Here is a 26,938-nt window from a genome sequence, read left to right as displayed (position 1 = left end):
TGTACCTGTTTGTACCTGTTTGTGTATCAAAGTGTCTGAGTTGTAAATAACGAAAGTCCTTATTTTCTAGTTTGAATGAGTTTTTAGGCCTTCAGAAGACTTCAACCTGTCCCCTTCTGTCCGTGTGCATGTGGCCGTCGTCCCTCTGTCTGTCCATGTTGTGAAGGTCTTCTCAGTTTGTCCTGGATGAAGACAGTTTGTCTGTGAAGGCCGAAGTAATAACCGACAATCACCTTCCAATTGATATTTTCTACCTTTATCCAGGTTTTTAGTGTTTCACAAAGTAAAGTTGTGGTCTTCCTGATGTCAGTAGTACTCGTCTCCTGGCCTGGTCTGAGGGAGAGTTCTGCTCTGGGTGAGTTCTAGTTTCTTCCATTCGGCATAGTATTCTGGAGTATTTCAACTGAGCAGCATAAAAGTATTCCCACTCCCCTTTGTTTCTCTAATTGAAGTGTTTTGAATTTGACACTGGGCCTTTGCCCTCCCCAGATGAGTCGTGATATTTGCTTGTCCCATGTCATACATTGGGAGTCTGGGATTCGAACTAGTAAAGAGGAATAGGTACTGCAGTCTGGAGAGTATTTTCACTTTTATTGCCTCAGTTCTTGAGCCACAATCTAAAGTTAATGAGAAGCATTTGACGGGTATTTCTGTATGTTGTTGTTAATTCTACTAGAATCTGTTTCATAGAGTTTACTCAGGTCTTGTGTAATGAAGACTCCAAGATATTTTATACTTCCCAAATCCCATTTTAATCTATATTTCTGTGTGAAGAAGCTGCTGGGTGTGGAGTACACAGACAGAACACATGTTTTAGTTAGATTAAGTTTGTCACCGGACTTCCGGCCAAAACTGACAGAAGTTTAGGAACTGTTGAGTCTGGGTTCTTTAAGCTTGTGATCCTATCGTCGTGAACGATCCTATTTTAAGTTCTTGTGCTATTGTGAGTCCTTCAAGTTGGTCATTCTGTCTCGTTCTCTGGACCAACGGCTCTATGAAAAGAGCAAATAGAGCGGCGCTCAGACGGCATCCCTGCCGGGGGCCTCCGGAGGGACTCAAACTACCTGTTGAGGCGCCACTGATCTGAATCCTGGCAGTCGCCTCATCGTAGAGGGTTTGATAGAGTCACTAAAGGGACTGTTGAGGCCCGTCCTGTCCAACACAGAGAAAAGAAAGAGACAGCCGACTCAGTCCAAGGTCTTCTCATCGTCAAGGTCTTCTCATCATCAAGGTCTTCTCATCACCAAGGTCTTCTCATCATCAAGGTATTCTCATCGCCAAGGTCTTCTCATCGCCAAGGTCTTCTCACCGTCAAGGTCTTCTCATCGTCAAGGTATTCTCATCGCCAAGGTCTTCTCATCACCAAGGTCTTCTCATCGCCAAGGTCTTCTCATCGTCAAGGTCTTCTCATCGCCAAGGTATTCTCATCGCCAAGGTCTTCTCATTGCCAAGGTCTTCTCATCGTCAAGGTCTTCTCATCGTCAAGGTCTTCTCATCGCCAAGGTCTTCTCATCGTCAAGGCTCATTCAGGCTGCACTTGTTTTTTCTTTCTTAATTCTATCTATCAGCTGTATTGTGCTTCTAATATTATCTTGGGTCTGTCTGGTCCCAGTCTACTAACTGCTAGTAAATGTTACAGTCTTTTGGATATTATTGAAGTAAATAATGAGTTATGGACATGCAGGACAGAGATTGGTCGGTATGACTCCCAGTACTCTTTACTTCTACCTTCTTTGGGGATCACTGTAATGACCGCTTCCCTCCAGGAGGGGGGGGTCTTAGCATGCTGGAGTGTCCAGTTAAAGGACTCCAACAGTAAAGAGGACACCTCCTGCCTCAAGCTTCTATACCAGGGCTCCTCAATTATCCCCCCCCACCCCCCCACCCCCCCACCCCCACCCCCGAGGGTCAAACTCAGACCAGCAGGCCAAACCAAGGGCCGGAACAGCCGCAGGTTTTTTGTACGACGTCAGTAAAAGTTGTTTTAATTGCAAATGTTAGCGACTGTTTCCATTATTACCATTATTATTGTTGTTATCATCATTATTATTATAGTAGTAGTAGTTAAGCTGGTTGTAGTAATAAGTTAAGTCTGGGATTTTCAAAACTTGTGTTGAGGGTCACATAAAAAAGTACTCTTGAAAAAGTAAGTGTAAAACCAACTATATAATTATTTACACAGAGAGAGGCAGAGACAGAGACGGAGACGGAGACGGAGGCAGAGGCAGAGGCAGAGACAGGCAGAGGCGGAGACGGAGACGGAGACGGAGACGGAGGCAGAGGCAGAGACAGGCAGAGGCAGAGACGGAGATGGAGGCAGAGGCAGAGACAGGCAGAGACAGAGACGGAGACGGAGACGGAGACGGAGAGAGAACTACAGGAGAGATTTACAGTTTGTTCCTCTTTAAATTCCATAATTGTTGTTTCAGTGCTGCTTTTGTTTCTGTTTTCATTTCATCCATTTATTGTTTTTAATTGTGCTCTGTTGTATTTGAAGTATAAAAACTACCATATAAATGAACTTATTAGTACTATTGTTGTAATGTTTGTTCTAATACACCAGTTAGATGTCAAATAAACCAAAATAAATGAACTGACTGACCAATCAGTGAGAAAAGTGATGAGATGAGGAAATTCCTCTGATGTTTGTTGCGTCAGAAAGTCTGTTTCTGATTCTGTTTCTTTAAGTCGGTGGTCAGAGGTGAAGAACACTCCTCCACCCAATCCTCCACCCAATCCTCCACTCTTCTAGTCGCAGGATTATCAGACAGTTACTAATATCATTTCCATCATTCCTGAGTTCTTAATGTGACCTAATGCATCTGAAGATGGTTCTGACGTTCCTCATGTTCCTGGAACTTCTTTTTGGCTCCAATGAATCTTCAGGAAGATGAAGAACCAGCTGTACTGGTGAAGTTAGTAACTGAGCATGTGGATTAGTAGTGATGTGTGTTGATGTGTTCTACAGAGTGACAGCATTCGCTCCCTGCAGCATCCTCCTCTCTGATCAACTCCATGGAGTTTCTCTGAATGCTGAGCGCTCTGGAGTGTGTCCACTGTTCAGTAGCTGCTGGGAGAAGAACTGGGGGGGCGGAGTCAGATGTTTTCACCCGGCGCCTCCACCAGACGCACCTGAGACGGTGATTCTCATGTCCTCTGGTTCTCGGTGCGTCCTGGCAGCTGGACACGTCTCACAGCAAAGTCCACAACTGAATAGAACAAATTCTCCTGATTCTCCACATTCCTGACAGATTAATGACAGAAAACTACGATAGTCAGCGTCACAGCTCCGGTCAAGTATGGGTCGGTTATATTAACTAACCTGTTCAGTCCGGTCACAGATCAACTGAAGCTGGTATGGGTCGGTAATATTAACTAACCTGTTCAGTCCAGTCACAGATCAACTGAAGCTGGTATGGGTCGGTTATATTAACTAACCTGTTCAGTCCGGTCACAGATCAACTGAAGCTGGTATGGGTCGGTAATATTAATTAACCTGTTCAGTCCGGTCACAGATCAACTGAAGCTGGTATGGGTCGGTAATATTAATTAACCTGTTCAGTCCGGTCACAGATCAACTGAAGCTGGTATGGGTGGGTAATATTAACTAACCTGTTCAGTCCAGTCACAGATCAACTGAAGCTGGTATGGGTGGGTAATATTAACTAACCTGTTCAGTCCAGTCACAGATCAACTGAAGCGTTCTGATCCACTTTGAGCTTTAACACGCTGCAGCTCAGGTTCTTTCTTTGTTTAATCTTCACTTTACTTCGCGGGTCGTTAAATTGAAATCCGTGGACGTCTGAGGAGAGCAGCGTTGACGTGATGACATCAGAGGTGGACAGACTCTGGCTCCGACTACGGTGTGGGATGAGGTCCAAACTAGTTAGAGCAGCACATTTCCCCCCACAAATCCCACTTTATTTCATGTTGATGTGCAGCTGATGGGCCGGCGCCGGCCGGACATAGGCTCCGGCGGGCCGCATGCCGCCCGCGGGCCGCCTATTGAGGAGCCCTGTTCTATACCTCTCATTCGGTTCCCATCACTCCCAGGACTTTGGTTAGTCTTCAGTCTCCTGATGTCGTCGTCCAGCTCTTCTCTTGTTATTGGAGAGGTGAGATCCTGGTTTCGGTTCGTCCCTGGAGGGGAGATCCAGTTTGAACAAGTAGTTTTTAAGCTCCGTTTCGTTTGTATTCTCAGGAGATGAATCGAGCATTGGAGAGTAATCTCTAAAGGTTTCCTGAATGAAGTCTGGTTCATGGATTATTTCATTGCTGGTTCGTTCTCTGGTTTTGTGTTCTGAGGTACTTTGCCAGAGTCTTTGTGGTTTTGGGTCTGGATTCACAGAATACTTGTTTTGTAATTCGTAGTTTCTTCTCCATCTTTTCAGATGCCAAACTGTCCATGTCTTTCCTTGTTATTTTTATTTGTTCTATCAGTGGGTCACTATGGTCTGTTTGTTGTTGTTTTTCTAGTTTCCTTTACTGTTGTTGTGATTTGTCATATTTAAGCCTTTTCATTTTATTGATGTAAGATGTCCTTGAGACCAGACTGTCTCTCATCACTGCTTTGACAGTGTCCCAGATTATTGTTGGCTCAACCTCGTCGTCTCTATTTATGTTGACACGTTCTTTAATTTCTCACTTTATGTCTTCCACAGTTGTCATTTTGTTTAGAATCCTAAATTCAATCTCCATCGAGCTTTTTTGTTTATGTTGTCCAGGTTTATAGTTAAACCGATTGTATTATTGTCCGATATGTCTGCAGTCCCACTGGTACATTCTTTAACCCTGTGTCTGTCCATAATGTCCATCAGAACGTCTTCTATTCTGGAGTGTACCTTGTCAGTTGCTGAGTAACGTGTACAGTCCCTCTGTAGTGGATGGAGGTCCCTCCACCCATCAAACAGCCTGGATTTCTTCATTAATGTCTGTCTTCTAATACTTGTTGTGTCCATATTATAGTTTAAAATAATGTCCCCGTCCCCTGCACTGGATTCCCTCACTCAATGATTCAAGTTGATCAGAAACAGATTGTAGAAATGTCTTGTCACCCTCTGGTGGAGCGTATACATTAATTAGAGAGACTAAAACACGGTTTGTCCTTCCTTTGACAGTCACACATCTGTCCTCTGTCCATTCCCTCTTTGATTAATTCAGAATTAACAGAATTAGGTAGCAATGTTATGACACCTATTTTTCTACTCTTCTTACATGAGCTGTAAAAAGAGTTCCCATAGTGTCATACCAACACTCCGACCAACCTGTGTGTCCAACGGTCTCAGTCCTGTTAAACTACTACCAACCTGTGTGTCCAACGGTCTCAGTCCTGTCCCTGGAGCCGCACCCAGCTCAAAGGTGTGAATCCAGAAAGTGAATTCCATGTCCATCGTATCACCGCTCCCAAAGCCGACTTTCCTGTCACTCTGTGGGGCTCCTCTGGAACTCCCGAAGTCCGTCCTTTGCTCTATCAGCCACAGTAGGTGTCGTTCCCGGGTTCCAGCCCAGCAGCTCTTTCAGCCGGGTCACCCCGGGTCCTCCTCGTCCATCGCAACAGGCACTTCCACCCTGGAGCCTCGTCTCTGCAGCTCCCGCCCCGCGTCATGCCCGCTTGCGTAGGTCCCAGTGGATTCTCATACTGGTCTAGGGGGTCTGGAACCGTATGCCCTTCACCTTCAGGCATTTCTTCATCTCCTTGTGTTCCCGACGCTTCTGTAGGATCTCTGCGGCGCAGTCATGATCGAAGAGCAGCGGGCGGTTGTCAAGTTGGATCTTACCCCGTTTCCTCTCAACACGGTTCCTTTAGTGGTGAATTCCTGGGAGTTAATGATGAGGGGTCTCGGGGGGCCTCTGGTCTTGGTTTCGGAGCGATGGGCCCGCTGTATCCTCAGGTCCATGTCTGGGTGGTGGCAGCTCTCGTTTGAGACGCTCTGAGACGAAGCGCATCACAGAGCCTCCCTCTTCACCCTCACCAACTCCAAAGATGCAGATATTGTTTCTTCTTGATCCGGACTCCAGATCTGTCCGTTTGTGTTGCAGAGTTTTCTGGCGCTTTATAACTGTTGTGAGCACTTCCATCATTTCCACGGCCATTGTCCTCCACTTGTCCCACTCGTGTCTCCAGCTCACCCACTCCCTCCTTCAGCCCCTGCAGTTCTTGGGCTAAACCATCGAGGTTCCTGCTCACTTCTGTGCCAAAGGAGTTAATGTCCTTTCTCATGTTGTCATCGTCCCTCTGCAGCTCGGATTTTAGCTCTTTTATCGCTTCAAGTAGGTCTCCTGACGTTATGCTTGTTCCGGGGCGTCCTGTAGCTCCACATGGGTTGCTGTTAGCTTGTGATGCTACTTTGCAGTTTTTATCTTGAGCTTTCGGCGTTATGGCTTTGGTCTGTTGAGTCTTTTTGTTTCCGTTTCTTTCTGTTTATCTAGATGTTCACTTTCGGCTGGAGTAACAAGTCTTTTCGTGAAGTTATTGAATCTACGCTGGGGAGCCTCTCTCCACGCGTCCTTCTACTCCATCTAGCAACCGGAAGTCCTAAATAAAACCTTTTTATGGAATTCTGAGTCGGGGTTTGGGTCCATCCCTGAAACCAACTGGTAACGTTACTGGAGACTCTGGGTGTGACTGTGTGTCTTTAGAAATGTCCTGTATGTTGGGACAAATTAAATAAAATGAAATATAAAGGCATCTTCAGAGGGAAGGTACAGTGCTGGTACAGAAATTGAGAATTTTAAAGACGATAAAGTTTGTAATAGGACTGTATGACGACGAACCGGCTGGTTTCCTCTGTAACGCCTCGGACTGATGGATGGATTCTGGTTGATGGTGCCATCTAGTGGAGGTTTTTATAAACTGCAGTGTGACGCCTCATGTGACTGATCTCACAAAACATCGAAACATGAAAATGTTTCACGTCCCAGAGATCTCGAGATTTCATAGAGATCTCCAAAGGATCTCCAAAGGATCTGTCGGGGATCTCTGAGATTCCCGAGAGATTTAGGCAGAACCGTTATAAAGGAAACAGATTTAGGTTGAATAGATATAAAGGAAATATAGTGGCCGATGGTTTTGGATGTAGAATCCCAATAAAATCCTTGTTGGTTGAAGTTTCAGAACCTCGACACTCAAACACACATTAAAAAGTGAAATTGAAGTTGATTGATTCAGCGACTGTTTCTTGTCCAGACTGTTTGAATTTCAGTCAAACTTGTGTTTTGGTGAGAAGGACCAGAAGTTATGTTGTGCAGTATGACAATATAATAATATGACCACCTGGCAGTATGGCAGCATGACAGTATGATAATATGACAGTATGATAATATGACAGTATGATTATATGACAGTATGACAGTGTGATGGAACACCCGGCGAGCTCAGTAGGTAGAGCATGAGACTCTCAATCTCAAGGTAGAGGGTTCATGTCCCACACCGGGCACCACCTTCCTGTGGGGTCAACACCTGCAGGAAGGTTCTTAATGGTGCAATGTGATCTGGGTGACGGTGCTCAGACTGACACCCCCACCACCCGGAAACGGATAAGAGGGAGAAGATGGATGGATGGATGGATGGAGGGATGGATGGATGGATGGATGGATGGATGGATGGATGACAGTGTGATAATATGATAATATGGCAGTATGACAATATGATAGTATGCAAGTATGGCATTATGAGAGTATGATAATATGACATTGTGATAATATGACCATATGATGGTGTGACAGTATGAAAATATGATAATATGGCAGTATGACAATATGAGAATATGATAATATGATAATATGACAATATGACAGTTTGACAGTACGACAACATGAGAGTATGATAAAATGGCAATATGACAGAATTGTAATATGACAGTATGATAATATGACGATATTATAATATGATAATATGAAAGTATTGCAGTATGACAGTATGACAGTATGACAGTATGACAGTATGACAGTATGACAGTATGACAATATGGCAGTACGACAGTAGATGAGGTCACTTGATGAGAAACGTTAGCATCGAGTCAGAAGCGTTTCTCCGCCGCTCAGCATCTCGTGGTTTGTTGTTGTGTAACACAGGAATATTTCACTTCATGATAGTCATACATCACTTCCTGATGGTCATACATGACTTCCTGATAGTCATACATGACTTCCTGATGGTCACACATCCCTTCCTGATGGTCATACATCACTTTCTGATGGTCATACATGCCTTCCTGATGGTCATACATCACCCGACCCTGAAAGCAAAGGGCTGGGGCCATTGTGAGGAGGAATGCATTCAAACGGTGCGCCAGCCTCTTTTGTGTGCAGACCCAGGAAGTCCATTGTGCAGCAGACACCCTGAGAAAAGGCCCGAGCTCCGAGCCGCCGGCCGCCGCCGCTTCTGCCCTGAATGAAGCACCGCCATCGGAAGCAGCCGGCCGCCAACCCACGACAATACCGCCAAAACAATTAAAGACACAGTGCAGCGCTATTCATTATGCATTCACACTCTTTCTTGGTGTGTGTGTGTGTGTGTGTGTGTGTGTGTGTGTGTGTGTGTGTGTGTGTGTGTGTGTGTGTGTGTGTGTGTGTGTGTGTGTGTGTGTGTGTGGGGAGAGGAATGGGAGAATTTAGCATTCAACAGGTCTGCAGAGAGAGAAAGAGACATAGAGAGAGAGATAGAGACAGACAGACAGAGAGAGCGAGAGAAACAGAGAGACAAAGAGAGGGAGAGAGAGACAGAGAGAGAGAGAGAGAGACAGAGAGATAGAGAGAGAGACAGACAGAGAGAGAGAGTGAGAGAAACAGAGAGAGAGACAAAGAGAGGGAGAGAGAGAAAGAGAGAGAGAGAGACACAGAGAGAGAGAGAGAGAGAGAGAGAGAGACATAGAGAGAGAGAGAGAGAGAGAGAGAGAGAGAGAGACAGAGAGATAGAGAGAGAGACAGACAGAGAGAGAGAGCGAGAGAAACAGAGAGAGAGACAAAGAGAGGGAGAGAGAGAAAGAGAGAGAGAGAGACACAGAGAGAGAGAGAGAGAGAGAGAGAGAGAGAGAGAGAGAGAGAGAGAGAGAGAGACATAGAGCTTACAGTAGAACCATGACCCAGAGGTGTAGAACCACTATGAGGTGACAAACTGCAGTAGATTGACGAAGTGGAGCAGAACTCTGGTGGTTTCTTCATGTTGCTAGGAAACTTGGACTTCCAGCTTGGAGCTGCAGCTCCTTCTTTTACTCTCAGGCTTTTCTCCTCCGTCCTCCTTTGGCTGCAGCAGGACTCACATGAAAGCAGCTTTTCTGGAGGCATTGAGGTGGAGTCCCGCCGGCTGCTGGCTCCTCGTTGTGCTCCAGTGCTTCTCTTCTCAGCCTGGCCGATTGTCTGGAGCTGCAACTGCTGCTTCCAAAGCTCCTCCCGGTTTTGTCTCGTTTTTCAATCAGATCTATCACCGATGGAGAGCAGCGCCGCGGGCGGCCGCCGCCTGCCAGCCAGAGGAATCAAGCCTGTTCGTCAAAGATCTGCAACCCGGAGACACACGGGGCTCTGCAGCGCCCCCTGTGGCGCCTCCAAACATTTTGATTTTATTTCAATGCCGTGCAGCTTTTCCGACTACAGCTAAATCAAGTAAAACAACTAAACCATCTTGTACTGACAAAAAAAATTTAAAATTGAAAATCGATAATACAGCTAAAACTCCTCAGTGTATATAAAATACAGTAAAAACAGTTCAACTAAAATGATTAAAATTGCTCGTACAGGTACAGGGTTTGTTTAAAAAAAAAAGAGTTAAGAAGATTAAAAAGGAAAAAGAAGCAAAAAGTAGGAAAAACACTGTCTAGTTTCACTAAAACACACAGAGACTATGAAGAGTTAAAACAGCCAAGATACATAAAATAGCTCAAGAAGAAAAATCCATGAAAAAAGAGTAAAAACGTCTCCAAGAGCTGAAAATGTAATAAAATAGAAGTAAATTCTACCCAGAACACTTTAGGAATGAAAACTACTTTTTAGTTGCTGAAAGAGGTTTTTTTCTTCATTTCTGAGGATTCACATGTTTTGTGGCTCCGATGCTTTTAATTTGGTGGGAATTTGTAAAAACGGATCTTTTGGCATTAAACTTCCGTGCTAAAGTTCTAAACTCACACGAAGCCCTGAATGAACGCGTCGACTGGTTATCCTGCGTTAAATCAGACCCCAGCAAAGGGTGAATCGTGGTTCCTTTTTAAAAACACATGAAAATCTGTGATTGGGTTCGATGTGAGGACTGTTCCCTCCGATCAGCTCATCTGATGAAGAACAAATCACACTGATCAGCGATCAATACAGGTTCCTGGGTCACACGTCAAAAACCAGCCAGGGATCGATTGTAATTATTTTTGTGACAGTAAAAGTGGAGCAGAAACAGCTCCAGTTCTATCGTCAAGCTGGTGACTCACATTTCACTGCTTCATCAGGACTCGTCACCGTTAACCTCGTTTCCTGGTTAAACTGGATTCTCGGCGTTGAACCTCAGAGGAAACTGAGACTCTGGAGTCTGAAAGCAGCTCAGTTTTTTCCTTTTGGCTCTTTGTTGAAACCAGAATCGCCCACAAGGGGGCGCACCCCGAAAACCACCTCTAGTAAATTTAGTGGTTCGCCGTGGCTAGCGGACCGGGCCTAGCAGTTAGCCGCGGCTAGCAGTTAGCGTGTCGCACTAAGGTCACGACCCCGATAAGACGTCCAGCGCCTCAAGCAGGTTAGCAAAGGGAAGCTTTTCTTTAGCATGCTATCTAGCAGTTAGCCACAGCTAGCAGTTAGCCATTGTTTGCAGACGCTCCACCATCAGGTTGTTTTTATTTTAGCCGCTAGCCGTTAGCAGTGTGTGAACTTTGAACCCCCGTCGTCATGATGGACAGTTCCTGTCGCACAGCGAAAGCCGTCCACACCGTGATTTCAACAATCCTATACGTCACAGTCGCCACGCTGTACGACATAAACCAGGCCTGGACAGGAAGCTAACAGTGTGCAGACGTTAGGACGGCACAACCACGTCATCACATAACAAAACCACGTCCTGAACAGAACCGAGCTCCATGTTGGATCAGTGCCACTGATAAATGTTGAGAATAGATTGAAGAGCGGCGGCGGCGGCGGCGGCGGCACGGCGGAGGAGGAGCAGCGGCGGCGGCGGGGCGGCGGTGGCGGCGGGGCGGCGGAGGAGCGGAGGACTGAAGTCCTGCTTCGTTTCCCGCCCATGTAACTTCTTCCGTTTTGCTTCGCTTCAGCTGAAACTCTTCATTCGTAGATTTGTACTGATGTGAATCTCCTCAGACTAAATATCAGTCAAAAGACTCCTCGGGTCGTTTTTACCAGCAGGTGGCGCTACAAACACATTTCTGCCGTTCGTGAGCCGGTAAGACAACTTGGGCCGTCGCATGTCGCCGGATTAAAGTGACGACCGTGTGCTGCGGGGCGCGGCGGGGTCAGAGGTCACGTGTGTTGGCAGCATGAAGCCGCCGTGTGTTCCCAACACGAGCCGCGGCGGCTGAATGGACGCTCATTAGTGCGTCTGGAGAGCGGCGGCTGGTGAAGACAGGAGTGCTTCAACACATTCCTGCTCCGTGACCTCGGCCGCCCGGAGGACAAGCTGTTTCCATTGTGTGCGTTTGTCCAACGTATCGAGCTCTTCTGTCCTAAAAAGGAGCTGCTGGTGGAGCAGAGCTCTCAGCGCCGCTCTGATTCAAGTCTCCTGAAGCCTCCTCCAGTGGAGGGGCCGCCCAGGAGTCGCTTTGTTCCTCCGCCGGAATGCCCAGAGCGGTAATAACAGTTAATCTTCCAGAAAAGTCCAGCGGCTGCCAAACCCACCGGCCGGCCGCCATTCAGACCCGCCGCAACAACGGAGATGAAAGGCGGCAAGCAGCCGGTTCCCATCACCTAAATCAACACGGGAAGTAAACACAGCGTCCACACTGGACGCCATTCACACCTTCACTCCTCCATCTCCTCCTAATGAGGTGTCCGGCGACCGTTTGGGTCTCAGGCCCCGTTTACACAACGACAACACCTGATCCGTTAAATGCAGCGTTTCCACGGCAGCAGCAGACACACTGACACCATGGAGTTAGTCTGCCGGGCCACCGGAGGGCGCTGTGGCTTGTTTTAGTAGTAGTAGTAGTAGTAGTAGTAGTCTTTATTTCGAATTTGTACAATGCAATTTAAAAAAAATTAAAAAGAAAAAATAAAAAGAAAGTAATATACTGTACATACAATTCGAAAAGGAGTAGGTTGAAGTGAAACTTGTGTTTCCTACCCCTTTATACATTTTCAGTCTTTTGTTTCTTTTACAGTTTTACAAATGATTCAATTTGCAATCAGAACTTACAGAAGCATAGAATATTTCTACTTCTTTTAAGTCTCTACAGTTTATACAAATATACAAATTTTGTCGTCAGTTTCCACATTTACATTATTTATACATATATTATCTACATTACACACAATACATTTTATATAGTTTTAATTTTTTCAAAACACAAAATATCAACTTTCATCTGGATTCTCCTCTTAGTAATGAGACCACATAGACGTGCAGAGAACAATAAGAAAATCAAGAGAACCCGACGTTCTAGTGACTGATGAGGAATCGGATGATATCAGGGAGCGTCTCAACTATCAAACTACCGATCTCGACGATCAAACTGGAACACGACCGCCAGTCAAACCACGACACGTCGGCCATGTTGGTTCACTGGAGCAGGAGCAGAAGAAGTATTCTCTACGGGGAGGGAGGAGAGGGATGAGCATGCTCAGTGAGAGCGCTCCACAGCGGCTTCACCTCGTGTTTTAGTTATACTCGATGTTGTTTTCCCTTCCTTTTTCTTTTCTCTTCTTTTTTCTGCCTTTTCTTTCTTGTCCTTCTTCACTACTTTTCTTCTTTTTTTCTTTTCCTAAAAAACTCAGTTGTAGCAAAGCTCATTTAATTCAACTGCTTTTACTGTCGCTGAACCCTGTGTGTGTGTGTGTGTGTGTGTGTGTGTGTGTGTGTGTGTGTGTGTGTGTGTGTGTGTGTGTGTGTGTGTGTGTGTGTGTGTGTGTGCGTGCGCGTGTGCGTGTGCGTGTGTGCGTGTGTGTGTGTGGTGGTGCTGTGACCTCATTACCTCAATCCGCATATTGATTTAAGGGGGGGGGGGGGGGGGGGGGGGGGGGTGATGTGTGTAATGTGTGTGTGTGTGTGTTTTTAGGGGGGGGGGGGGGGGGGGGGTGTAATTGTGGGGTTAATATGACTTTCAGCTCCACTGCTGCTGTTACTGCAGCTCACCACCACCACTCTACCAACACCACCACCACTACCCTACCACCACTCTACCAACACCACCACCAGCCAACCACCCTACCAACACCACCACCACTACCCTACCACCACTCTACCAACACCACCACCACCACCCTACCAACACCACCAGCACCACTCTACCAACACCACCACCAGCCAGCCACCCTACCAACACCACCACTACCACTCTACCAACACCACCACCACTCTACCAACACCACCACCAGCCAGCCACCCTACCAACACCACCACTACCACTCTACCAACACCACCACCAGCCTACCACCCTACCAACACCACCACCACCCTACCACCCTCGCCCCACCCTACCAACACCACCAACACCACCCTCCCACCGCCACCCTACCTGCTTCGACTTGTTGTGTTTAACTGGGAGTTGGAGTGTTTGCAGAGTCGTACATGTGAGCACTCGTCCCTCCAAACAAAGAAAATAACACTTCAGTCCTGGTTCAGTTCGACCTTCAGACTCGACTTTTCCTGGCGGCTTCATTCCTTCTCACACCTGAACACAGCCGGCCAATGACGTGCCTGCTTAGGGCCTCGCCACCAGCAGGGGGCCCCCAAGAGCCGTTAGCTTTAGAAGATATATTTTTACACTTTTATTATTCGAATTACATTGTAATACTCTGCATGTTTGAGTGATGATACGAGTATTGTCACCGTTCTATCATTATATAAAGTGTATGGTATAGCCAGCTGTGGTGTAGTGACTCTCCGCTGCCACCAGGACGTTTCCTGCGGCGCCTGGCGCTCCAGGTGGAGCCGCACAATGGAGCTTTTCTATCGGCACGCTAATGAAGATCTTTTTGAGATCACCCATGGCACCAGACTGAGTGAGGAGTATTAACTATTTCATTACTGCAGTATTAGTATACCGGCCTCCAGATGTCTTAGATATTTTACCTGTGGAAAAGAAACTCGGGTTCTAAGGAGATGGCGTATTGAAGATAAATATAGAGTAACCTAAATTAGTCAAATGTTTGCATTACAGTAGTTTTTTTACCCTGCAAAGTTTTTCTCCGTCTAATTATTCAACTTTATATTTCATTTCTAAACCATGTTTGTTACCTTGTTTTAGCCGCCCGCATCTGATCATTCACATAATTGTTTTAATTATTTCAGTTTTTATTGTTTTTGTAGATTTTCATTTTCGAGGTACTGTTTACTTCAGTTGTGTGATTTTAATTCTGGTTCTAGTCCTTGTACTTTGGTGTTACAGCTTATCTAAACCCCAAAATAAAGCAGTTGATATGTTCACAGTAAATACATTCCATTTGGTTTATTATGCTACTTTTAGCGAGCCTATGACAATCAATACCTCAGTTAAATCAGTCACTGTAGATTTTAAGTGTAACTCAATCCCAGGTCACACTTGTCAGTAAACGTTCTTCCATTTCAGATTATAAACCGTGGACGGGTGGAAACACACCTGCTGTACAAAAGGAAGCAAACAACACTGCTGCTGTGCAGCGTTCAGGTTTTATATGTTGCTTCTCCGTGCGGCCACTAGGGGGAGTTACTGACTTTTGCCAAAATAAGATTTTTCTGCTCGTTTGCTCATCTGCTTCCACGACCTTCATCACTGGATTATAATCCAACAACAAGAATTCGTAATAACAAACTAGAAAATGAAATAAGTTTACAGTCGGAGTGTGAACGATCATTGATCAGGATTATCACGTTAAGGGCCTGAACACCACATTCTCCCATGACGTGTTACGCATCGGCCCGTAGAATAGGATGTTGTGTGGCGTGACGTGGCGGGCTGGCTACCGTGAGAAACGGCTCCTATTGAACGAGTCGCGTCGCAAAGACGCTGAAAGAAGAGAAAGCGCTGCTCGCTATCTGGATCCGTTTCCCCGGCGGATCGTTTCAGGTCAGCGGCTGGAGGAACCGTCCGCCTCACAAAACTGAAAGTCCCCCAGAAAAGTTCCCTGAATAGAAACTTTGTGGACTACAACTAATTTTATTAGCCCCCTTGGAAACATCCAGCTAACAAGTGGAAAGCAGTTTGTGCATAAATTAAACATAATCCAGAGGAAATTATGCAAATGTATTCATGGAGACAAAGGTGGGGGCGGGGCGGCGCCTTATTGTGAGGTTAAAAAATCTGAGCTGAACGGAGAGTCTGGGTGAGGGGGGGGGGGGGGGGGGGGGGGATAACACTTCTGATTCAGTCCCATTGCAGCTGAAAGGTCGGATTACCAAAATCTGAAGATCGAAGATTCACTGGAACTCAAGAAAAATCGGATTCAAATCGGCTTGAATGTAATCAAATTCAAAATGATGTTAAATAACATCAAATATTTTAATGAACTATTAAGTTCAAATTAATTAAATTCATTCAAATTCAATAAGCTCTTTCTAGAACCCGAGCAAAGTGGTTTCTGAGCGTCTGCAGTGCGGTTCAGATCCTCAGACGCACTCTGGTCTCACTTCTCATCAATGAGACGAAGGATGCTCCTCTTCTCTCTGCAGCTTCTTCTCAGCCAGGTTTTCCTCTGGGATTGAGGATTTGACACTGAGGGCGAAGAAGAACCCTCAGCGGTGGTTTCACTCGGTCGTCTGTGGCGGGCGTCATGTATTTCTGAGTGTTGATGAGTTCTGAGGGTCTTCTGGCCTCTGCAGCTTCAACCGGACTCATCCTGACAACCTCCTCTGGAGGTGCTGATGACCTCCGTCAGGAGCTCAGCCTGCCTCCAGGCTAGATTGGTTTAGCAGATTTGTGAGGTTTGAGACATCATGAGGGATCCAGCAGCCAAGGGAAAGTGACTAAACTGTTTGTTCTGGTAGAAAAAGATCAAATATACCGAATATGATCAATATAAATGAGCGTCAGTGCTGCTTTAATAATAAACCGTCACTCAGGCCACTTGACGCGCAGGTGAGGTTGGAGGGCAAATATCCGTTTTTATAGAAACCCAGGTAGGTGTAAAGGAGTTTTTCTAAATCTCCGAGTTTTCAGGAATCGTCGTTAGTGAAGCTCGTAGCGGGTTTATGTGTAAATGAAGGAAACAGAGAGAAACGTCACCTTTTATTAAAAACCCGCGGAACCAGTTCATCAATCAACCAAACTTAATATTTGATAGGATGGATTCACATATTGATAGTGATTCAAAAGTGATGACAAACAAATGTTTGTTTCCTTGGTGTGTGTGTGTGTGTGTGTGTGTGTGTGTGTGTGTGTGTGTGTGTGTGTGTGGGCGGGGCCCCCTCCCTCTCTGCGGATCGTCTCCAGCCGTCAGTCGGTGCAGCGGACCGGAGCGGAGCGGAGCACCGGGATCTGTACGACCTCCAGCAGAACTCTACTCCCACCGATTCGGTTCTTTCCTCAAACCCCGGAGCGGCGGCATGGAGCGGACCTGACCCCCCCTCCACCTCCAACTCCACCTCCACCTCAAGAAGAAACTCTGTGTTTGTCCGCAGCGTCTCTCCGGACCGGACCGAGCATGGAGCCTCCCGGCGGCCGCTGGCTGCTGCTGCTGGCTGCCCTCTTCTTCTTCTCACATCACGGTAAGCTCGTCTCCGGTCCGAACCGTTACCGTGAAGGTGAGTCTGTAAACTGAAGCTCCAACATTCCTCTCACTTTGTCTTCTGGACGCGCTCTTGAGCAATGTGCGCACAATGCGCTCCAGGTGCGCCAGAGCGCGCTAATGCGCTCCAGGTGCGCCAGAGCGCGCGCTGCTCACCAGGAAAACACTAAACACCTGCTTGTTTTTCCTGTTTTTGATCTTTTTAAGTTTAATGTTACATTTTTAAAACGGGTTCGTGTTGAATGTGTGGAAGTAGCTGCGGTGCGCAACGCGCCGTGCGTCTTTTGGACACAGATCCAGCGTCTTTTTTTGTTTCTTTAAACATTTGTTTGGACATGTTTCTCTGGATAATCGCTCCCGGGGTCTGTGGGATCGCAGATTAAAACGTTGTGAGCCGCAGAGCGTCACGTATCAGCCCCCCAAAGCCGAGCTGTCAAGCGTGAAAAGAGCGGTTTGGACACGGTGCTCTGACCGGCTTGTTAGGAGTGTGACAGACTGGAACAACAGAACCCTCCTGAAGAGACAGAGCTGCTGCTCAGGAGCACTTCAGAAGGGTTGTCGACCTTCTGGAGGCGTCACGTTCCTGCGTGTAGAAGCTTAATGATGTGTTTTCAGGAGGTGAAGTGTTTGTCGGAAAGTGTCTGGTCAGGAAATGAGATTCTGCAGGTTTGAATCACAAGAAACAGTTTGTTTCTCACAAAGTGCCAGAAGCTTCTGTTTCACTGGACTGGTTCTCCAAGTGGGAGAGTGATGAATGGATGAACGTGTGTGTTGGTGGGAGTGTGTGATGAATGGATGAATGTGTTGGTGGGAGTGTTTGATGAATGGATGAACGTGTGTGTTGGTGGGAGTGTGTGATGAATGGATGAATGTGTTGGTGGGAGTGTGTGATGAATGGATGAATGTGTTGGTGGGAGTGTGTGATGAATGTGTTGGTGGGAGTGTGTGATGAATGGATGAATGTGTGTGTTGGTGGGAGTGAGTGATGAATGGATGAATGTGTGTGTTGGTGGGAGTGAGTGATGAATGGATGAATGTGTGTGTTGGTGGGAGTGTTTGATGAATGGATGAATGTGTGTGTTGGTGTGAGTGTGTGATGAATGGATGAATGTGTGTGTTGGTGGGAGTGTGTGATGAATGGATGAATGTGTGTGTTGGTGGGAGTGTGTGATGAATGTGTGTGTTGGTGGGAGTGAGTGATGAATGGATGAATGTGTTGGTGGGAGTGAGTGATGAATGGATGAATGTGTGTGTTGGTGGGAGTGAGTGATGAATGGATGAAGTATATGTTGGTGAAGGTGTGGGATTCATAGATGAATGTGTGTTGGTGGGGGTGTGTGATCTGCAGTGCTGGGCCTGGTTCTGCCTGGATCTGTTCTGTCTGGATCTGCAGCACCGGGCCTGGTGGGCGGCTGCAATACAGTGCTCCAGAGAGCTGGGGTGGCGGGGGGGGGGGTCAAGGGTCATGCCACATTCTTTAAACCAGAGGTGGTCATTCCTGGTCCTGGTCCTGGTCCTGGAGGGCCACAGTCCTGAATGTTTCCTGAGTTTACTGAGTGTACCATGATGAAGCTTTGCAGGAAGACTGATGACCAGCCGATCAATACCTCCAAATCAATACCAGCAAGTCAATACCTTCAAATCAATACCAGCTGATCAATGCCTTCAGATCAATATCAGCCGATCAATACCTTCAGGTCAATACCTCCTGATCAATGCCTTCAGAAGAATATCAGCCGATCAATGCCTTCAGATCAATATCAGCTGATCAATACCTTCAGACGAATATCAGCTAATCAATACCTTCAGATCAATACCAGCCGATCAATGCTTTCAGACGAATATCAGCTATTCAATAGCTTCAGATCAATACCTCTTGATCAATACCTTCAGATCAATACCTCTTGATCAATACCAACCAATCAATGCCTTCAGACGAATATCAGCCGATCAATACCTTCAGATCAATACCTTCAGCAGGATCCACCAGACTGTTTTAACATGGAACAAAAATTAATCGTCTCCAGCCTGAAGTTTCACCTGATCAATATTCAATGATCAGTGTTTGGATCGATCACCTGTGAACACACACTGACACACACACTGACACACACACACACACACGTTGGGACAGGTTGGGACAGGTTGGGACACTTTGGGACAGGTTGGGACACGTTGGGACAGGTTGGGACACTTTGGGACAGGTTGGGACCGATATTATCGATAAAGACTTTGTGTTCTTATGAAAAGATATTTGAGACGATGAATGTAGCAGATGAAGCTGAACGGTTCAGCCTCACTGAGATCAGATCAAATATAAAAAACTAAGATTTGTTTGTATGAAGGCAAAGTCCAGCCTTTTAGTGATCCGCAACTCCTCCGGTCCCGACTCCTCCGGTCCCAACTCCTCCGGTCCCGACCCCTCCGGTCCCGACTCCTCCAATACAGACCCCTCCGGTCCCAACTCCTCCGGTCCCGACCCCTCCGGTACCGACTCCTCCGGTCCCGACTGCTCCATTACAGACCCCTCCGGTACCGACTCCTCCATTACAGACCCCTCCGGTCCCGACTCCTCCATTACAGACCCCTCCGATACCAACTCCTCCGGTACCGACTCCTCCGATACAGACCCCTCCGGTTCCAATTTCTGCAGGACCAATTCCTCTGGTACCAACTCATACTGTCATGATACAGATACTGGTACTGATACTACACTGATACTATACTTTCATGATACAGATACTGGTACTACACTGATACTATACTTTCATGATACAGATACTGGTACTACACTGATACTATACTTTCATGATACAGATACTGGTACTACACTGATACTATACTTTCATGATTCAGATACTGGTACAGAAACCAAGTGCACATCTGTTCCAACAGGCAAACATTGATGAGTCTGGTGTCAAATGACGGTGTAAATCTCGGCGCTTTAAAGAAAAGAATCCGGGACGTTTCAGGATGATGAGGATTTATTTTCTCGGTGGATCAAGAACCTGGAGATGAGCAGCACAGACCCTCTTCTGAGACGGTTCTGTCGTTGTCATGTCGACAGCGTCGGGTACCGTCGGAGAAACGTGTCGCCATCACTAACCCAGAACATCGAAACGAGAGAGAGAGCACTGTTGAATGGGTCACATGATCATCAGGTAAATCTGGCCATCGTCCCAGTTCTCATCAAAGTCAACACGCCTGTTGTTCAGCTGAGGAAACGTATGAACACATTAACACGACTCAGCACTTTCACTTAAATACTTAAATACATGAACCTTCACCCAGGCGTGGCCCCCGCCTATATGGGAACTAGTTCTAACCCGTAACGGTGACTCACGTCTCTCTGAGGATAAACTCTTGTTTTCCACTGGTTACTGGGCGTTTGGTGTTCTGGTGTCGCTTCAGTTTTTCACTCCAGAAGATGAATTCGGCTCTAATTGTGTCCATGAGGTCTTGTTCTATGTAATAAAAGTTTTCTATAACATTGTTACTCTATGTTGGTGGTTTGGCCAGTTAGGAACTTTTAGTGGGCCGGTTTTGGTTCAGCGGCCTTATGTTGGACACCCCCACTTTAAAAAAAAAACAAACCAAGGCCCCTGGTTGGGAACCACGGCTCTGGAGAACCTGGATGTTTCCTCTGGAGGTCACCTGGTCCTGAACGGAGATGGTTAAAGCAGTGGAGGGGTGGAGGAGGTGCATCATGACGAACTCCCGGTTCACTGGAGGCAACATGCTGGTGGGGCTCAGCTCCACCCGTCAGACGTCACGTCAGAGACCAGGTGAGGCTCGGTGGTCGTTGGTTTATGATCCCAGCCTCCGGTACCTTTTACCGGGGGGTGGAGAGCAGCGGCCAGCCGGCGACGCCGTCGGTAGCCTGCTCGTGGTCGGCCTCCAGGCCGGAACCGACTTTCTGCATTGCTCGTCCACTGACCGCTCAAACTGGTGCGCGAACCGCGGAGAACCGCGGAGAACCGCAGAGAACCGCGGAGGCGCACAGGATTCCATTCATACATTTCCTGGTTCACGTCGGCGCGCGTTCCATAACGGAGTCAGTCTACACGTTAATCGGGTGCGGGTGGGGACCTGTTGACCAGCCCCCAGAGACACCGCCCCACCAGGATGGTGACGGTGCGCCAGATGACCAGTCCACCCCTGACTGTAACCTGCGTTGTTTGCCGAGTCAGCGCGTTTAATGGGTTATAAACGGTTTCGCCAAAAAATCCCAGCCGACTTAAACATCTGTGTGTTTGTGTGTCTTCTGTGTGTTTCCGGTTCTGTTTCCTGCCCACTTTACTATTTCCTGTCTAGTTTCCAGTTTCCTGTCCAGTTTCTAGTTTCTTGTCTAGTTTCCTGTCTCCTATCCAGTTTCCTGTCCAGTCTCAAGTTTGTTGTCCAATTTCTAGTTTTCTGTCCAGTTTCTTGTCCAGTGTCCATTTTTTTGTCCATTTCCAGTTTCTTGTCCAGTTTCTTGTCCATTTCCAGTTTCCAGTTTCTCGTCCCATTTCCAGTTTCCAGTTTCTTGTCCAGTCTTCAGTTTCTCGTCCCATTTCCAGTTTCTTGTCCAGTTTCTTGTTCCTTCCATCTCGGCGATACACCTCTGACTGGACAGACTTCCTTTGCTGCGCCTGGATGAAAAGCTGATTTCCCGTCATGGCGGCGGGTGTTTGACGAGCAGATTAGTGGGTATTAGGCTCAGTGGCGTTCACTCAGGCACACACAGGGGCCACCGGTTTGAATCCCCCTCTTTTTCTGGGCTGAATGGGGATCGGGGTTACGTGGGGGGAAACAAGCGGCGGGGTCTTTGGCGAAGGTCGGCCGAGGAGGCCCGTCACGTCGCCGCGCCTCTTCCTCCAGCGAATGGAGGGGATTTGTTTAGCAACAGCGCGGGGGGGGGGGGGGGGGGGGTGATGAAATGAGGACGCTGTCACACTGTGAACCAGGAGAGAGAGAGCGAGAGAGCACAGTGTTGAATCACAAATACACCTCCAACTCGTACTGCTTGCAGGGTGATGGAGGACAGACGACGTAGTTCGTCCGTCATCAGTCTTTGCTCACTCCCCACCGACCTCCGTCACTCTGTTCTCGGCCTTCACTTCGTCTCTCATACACTGTAAAAACAAGTTGGCACTAACAGGTTTGATAGATCGCCGGACTAATGGAGTGACGGGTACTCAGTACCTCCAAATACCACACAACGTGTTTGGTAATCAGACCTGAACGGTCCCATCCAAGATGTCTACACTGTAAAATGTGTGTCATACATCTCCTGTTGGGACTGTTTTTTACAGTGTATCTCCCGTTGGGACAGTTTTTACAGTGTATGTCCTGTTGCAACAGTTTTTACAGTGTATCTCCCGTTGGGACAGTTTTTACAGTGTATCTCCTGTTGGGACAGTTTTTACAGTGTATGTCCTCGGGGCCAAATCTTTTGGTCTTTTCTGTCTCGGTTCTTAATCTCTGCTTTTCTTTAGTTCTTTCACGGCTCCTCCTTTCTGCCCCCCCCCCCCCCCACCCCATTTGTTCTAATCCTTCTCCTCATTTGTCTTTCGTCTCGTTTTAGGTCGGGGGGGTGGAGGAGGGGTTTTGTTTTCTTTTAGGGAGCCAACCATCTTGTCTCTGCTGGTGTCCACCTGGCACTCTGCCACCTCCCTCCTCCTCTTCCTCCTCTTCGTCTTCCTGCTCCAGATCCTTGTGATCTGCTGGGCCTCTGAAACGGGGTGGAGGTGGGGGTGGGGGGTGGAACCCAGTATACTACCTGGTGGAACCCAGCATAGTACCTGATGGAGCCCAGTAGAGTACCAGTAGAGTACCTGGAGGAGTGCCAGTAGAGTACCTGGTGGAGCCCAGTAGAGTACCAGTAGAGTACCTAGAGGAGCGCCAGTAGAGTACTTGATGGAGCCCAGTAGAATACATGGAGGAGCGCCAGTATAGTAGCTGATGGAGCCCAGTAGAGTACCTGGAGGAGTGCCAGTAGAGTACCTGGTGGAGCCCAGTAGAGTACCTGGTGGAGCCCAGTAGAATACCTGGAAGAGTGCCAGTAGAGTACCTGGTGGAGCCCAGTAGAGTACCAGTAGAGTACCTGGAGGAGTACGAGTAGAGTACCTGCTGGAGCCCAGTAGAGTACCAGTAGAGCGCCAGTAGAGTAGCAGTAGAGTACCTGGAGGAGTAGCAGTAGAGTAGCAGTAGAGTACCAGTAGAGTAGCAGTAGAGTACCAGAAGCAGGTGAAGGCTCAGCCACTTCAGGAAGATGCTGGCCACTCAGCGGGCGTCGGCCAGACTCTGGCAGTATTACTGGACATTGACATCCCAGGAATTAGTCTGATCCTCTTTTCCAGATCAGCCTCCATTGAGCTCCACCGCTTCAGGTCCTAGATGGCTGACATGACGAGCTCAGTGGTGGGGGGGGGGCAGTCATCTGCTGGGGGGGGGTTCATCTGCTGGGGCGGGGCTCCACAGGCTCCAACTGCATAACAAAGAAATAAAGAAATGAGGAAATAAAGAAAAAGAATTGAGGGAATAAAGAAATGAGGAAGTAAAGAAATGAGGAAATGAGGGAATACAGAAATGAGGAAATAAAGAAAAAGAAATGAGGAAATAAAGAAATGAGGAAATAAAGAAATGAGGAAATAAAGAAAAAGAATTGAGGAAATAAAGAAATAATGAAAAAGAATTGAGGAAATAAAGAAATGAGGAAGTAAAGAAATGAGGAAATAAAGAAAAAGAAATGAGGAAATAAAGAAAAGCAGCTCAGACAGAATCACATTCAACCTTCTGCTGCTGTTGGAACGAGGAGGAATCTAAAACCTTCAGCATGATACTGACAACCACACACACACACACACACACACACACACACACACACACACACACACACACACACACACACACACACACACACACACACAGGTTCAGGTGACACAAAAGAATCAGAACCAACAAACATTAAACCTGAACACAACAACAAAAACACGTTCCAGTACTTTTGTACTGTTCTGCAGTGATGAGACGTGTTGGCAGGAAGTCCCGCCCCTTTTGCCAAACCACTTTATGTTGAGACCGTGGGGGGGTGTTGTCCACAGCTGCTGAATGTAACCTTAAAAAGTAACTTGCAACTTAACTTAGTTTTGAAAGCAAGTAATCAAAGTAACTAAGTTACTTTTAAAGGCATAACTAGTAACCAGTAATGGGATTACTTTTTCAGTGTAACTGTGGCATCACTGGTGACCACACCCACTGTGGTGAGTCTAAAGGCCTCCACCAGCTCATCAATACCTCACTGTCCAGTCTTGTGATCAGGTGTATTGATCAGGTATTGATCAGGTGTAATGATGAGGTTATTGATCAGCTGTAATTATCAGCTGTATTGATCAGCTGTATTGATGAGGGTATTGATCAGCTGTATTGATGAGCTGTATTGATGAGGGTATTGATCAGCTGTATTGATCAGCTGTATTGATCAGCTGTATTGATGAGGGTATTGATCAGCTGTATTGATCAGCTGTATTGATCAGCTGTATTGATTAGGGTATTGATCAGCTGTATTGATCAGCTGTATTGATGAGGGTATTGATGAGCTGTATTGATCAGCTGTATTGATGAGCTGTATTGATCAGCTGTATTGATGAGGGTATTGATCAGCTGTATTGATCAGCTGTATTGATCAGCTGTATTGATGAGGGTATTGATCAGCTGTATTGATCAGCTGTATTGATCAGCTGTATTGATGAGGGTATTGATATTGATCGGGCTCCTCTGGACCTGTGTGAGACAGACACACCTGCTGTAAAGGAGTCGATGATGATGAAGCATCAAGATTTAATTCAAGTGAGATTCATTTCCTCCACTTTGATATTTTCAATGAATTTCAGTCTGTTGGATGAAAGCGTTTCGTCTGTCCATCTCCCGACCTGTGCATCCATCCATTTATCGTTCCATCCCTCCTTCCTTCCATCCTTCCATCCGTCCGTCCGTCAATCCTTCCATCTTTCCGTCCATTCATCTGTCAGTCTGTCCAAGCAGCATTCCACTACTTTCTGGTCTCTGCATGATACTGGCTGGTGCAGTGGTCTAGGGTGAGACTGGGAATGATGGTGGTAAGACTGGGAATGATGGTGGTGAGACTGGGAATGATGGTGGTGAGACTGGGAATGATGGTGGTGAGATGGGAGTGATGGTGGTGAGACTGGGAATAATGGTGGTGAGATGGGAATGATGGTGGTGAGACTGGGAATGATGGCAGTGAGATGGGAATGATGGTGGTGAGACTGGGAATGATGGTGGTGAGATGGGAATGATGGTGGTGAGACTGGGAATGATGGCGGTGAGACTGGGAATGATGGTGGTGAGACTGGGAATTAAGCCAGTGAGATGGGAGTGATGGTGGTGGGACTGGGAATAATGGCGGTGAGACTGGGAATGATGGCAATGAGACTGGGAATTATGGTGGTGAGACTGGGAATGATGGCGGTGAGATTGGAATGATGGTGTTAAAATTGGGAATGATGGCAATGAGACTGGGAATGATGGCGGTGAGATGGGAATGATGGCGGTGAGACTGGGAATGATGGCGGTGAGATAGGAATGATGGTGGTGAGATGGGAATGATGGTGGTGAGACTGGGAATGATGGCGGTGAGACTGGGAATTATGATGGCAATGAGACTAGGAATGATGGCGGTGAGCGGTTAGCATTCATCTCTTGGCAGTACGATGAGCCAAAGTGTGTCAAGGTTATCAGAGGACGAAGTGTAAAATCCATAATTTCCTCTGCGGTGCCCTGCTGCTGATTCCAATTAGGTTGTTCCTCTAAATAGTCCTGTGTCCCCAAGGCGTCGTCACCCGCCCGTTAATGAGCCGCCATCGCCCTGATAATGTTGGCCAGCTCGCCGTCTGATTCACGCAGGTGAAAAAAGTCATTAGTGTTTGGCTGCGGCCGTGCAGCCCCCGCAGAGCGGCTCTCGCTGCCTTCGGCACAGGATGTGGCGCCGACACAGGCTGGAGTTCTGCGGTGGAGAAACCAACACCGTCGTCTGGTCATCTGTCCTGCTTTTTACTGAGACTCTGTCCATGAATGTTTCCCTTGAAACAAAACCACATGAAGAAAATATCTGTCCACACAGAACCAGTGGAAGTGCTGTAGTACCCAACCCAGGCCTGTAGAGGCGCTGTAACACTCCACATGAAACTCAACATGTGCGATGGAAATCATGACCAAAAAACATGAACAAAGGAAGTAAAATTTCAATTAAAGAGACAAAAGTATCAGATTACAGTGGGATAGTGGGATCTTTTACAAATTGCACTAATCATTCAACATGAAATGTCCATCATCGTGATCTCTCCTAATAAAACTAAATAAACTAGAACTACACTCGGTAGAGCGCAGATCGTCACCGACGCCACATCTGTCACCGTGGAAACCAATAGATTACAAGGTTATTGATCCACCACTCCTTCCGTCATCTGTCACGGTCGTTTGAATTACTTTGTTTTGTCACTGTTTGACACTGAGGTACATCAATTTTACAATTTCCCTGACCTTTGACCCCCAACCGCTAAACAGGGTAATGACATCACTGCATCATGTGACACGTCAGGGTAGGGAATTGAAACTGAAGGTTTTACTGTTGGTTTGATATCAATTGGATTAAAATTGGCTGCGTTAGGTGGAAAATGTTTTTTGATCTTTTCGTGACCTCGACCTTGACCTTTGACTCCATTGCTCTCAAATTGTACTGGAACCATCCTTGGATGAAGACAAATCCTCCCTGAACATTTCATCCAATTCTGGTCAATAGGTTTCGTGAATAGTTGGTAACATACATACAAACCAACAGACACCCAACGTAAACATTACCCTCGCCCCAACTTTCCTTGGTGGAGGTTCCCAGCGGCCTTCATTCCAGAAAATGATCCCAGTCTGTACCAGCAGGGGCAGTGTTGGTCCTCGACCATCAGCTCCATAGAAGAAGAGGGACGGGAAGTGAACTCGTCCAGTATGGGCTCACTGGCGACAGACAATATCTGCAGCAGAACAGACTTTGAATAGTGTGACACTTGATTCTTCTCTCGATGTCTCAAGACACTTTCTT

General features: G+C 47.0%; 1 protein-coding gene across 2 annotated transcripts in view; it reads left to right on the top strand.

The window, feature by feature from the left end:
• Window positions 1-16,562: 16,562 nt before the first annotated feature.
• The window catches only part of ptprz1a (protein tyrosine phosphatase receptor type Z1a), a 72,470-nt gene continuing 62,094 nt past the window's right edge, over window positions 16,563-26,938 (top strand). Inside the window, exon 1 of one of the 2 annotated variants that reach the window (XM_080474939.1) lies at window positions 16,563-16,822. In XM_080474939.1, coding sequence (XP_080331065.1) covers window positions 16,759-16,822 — 64 coding nt within the window. In that variant the 5' untranslated portion in view covers window positions 16,563-16,758. The remainder of the gene's footprint in view (window positions 16,823-26,938) is intronic. The other variant, XM_080474938.1, reaches the window with a different exon arrangement.

The sequence above is a fragment of the Lipophrys pholis genome (genome assembly GCF_963383615.2).
Source record: "Lipophrys pholis genome assembly, chromosome: 11".
In the NCBI taxonomy this organism is placed as follows: Eukaryota; Metazoa; Chordata; class Actinopteri; order Blenniiformes; family Blenniidae; genus Lipophrys; species Lipophrys pholis.
This window is presented reverse-complemented; position numbering and strand designations above follow the sequence as displayed.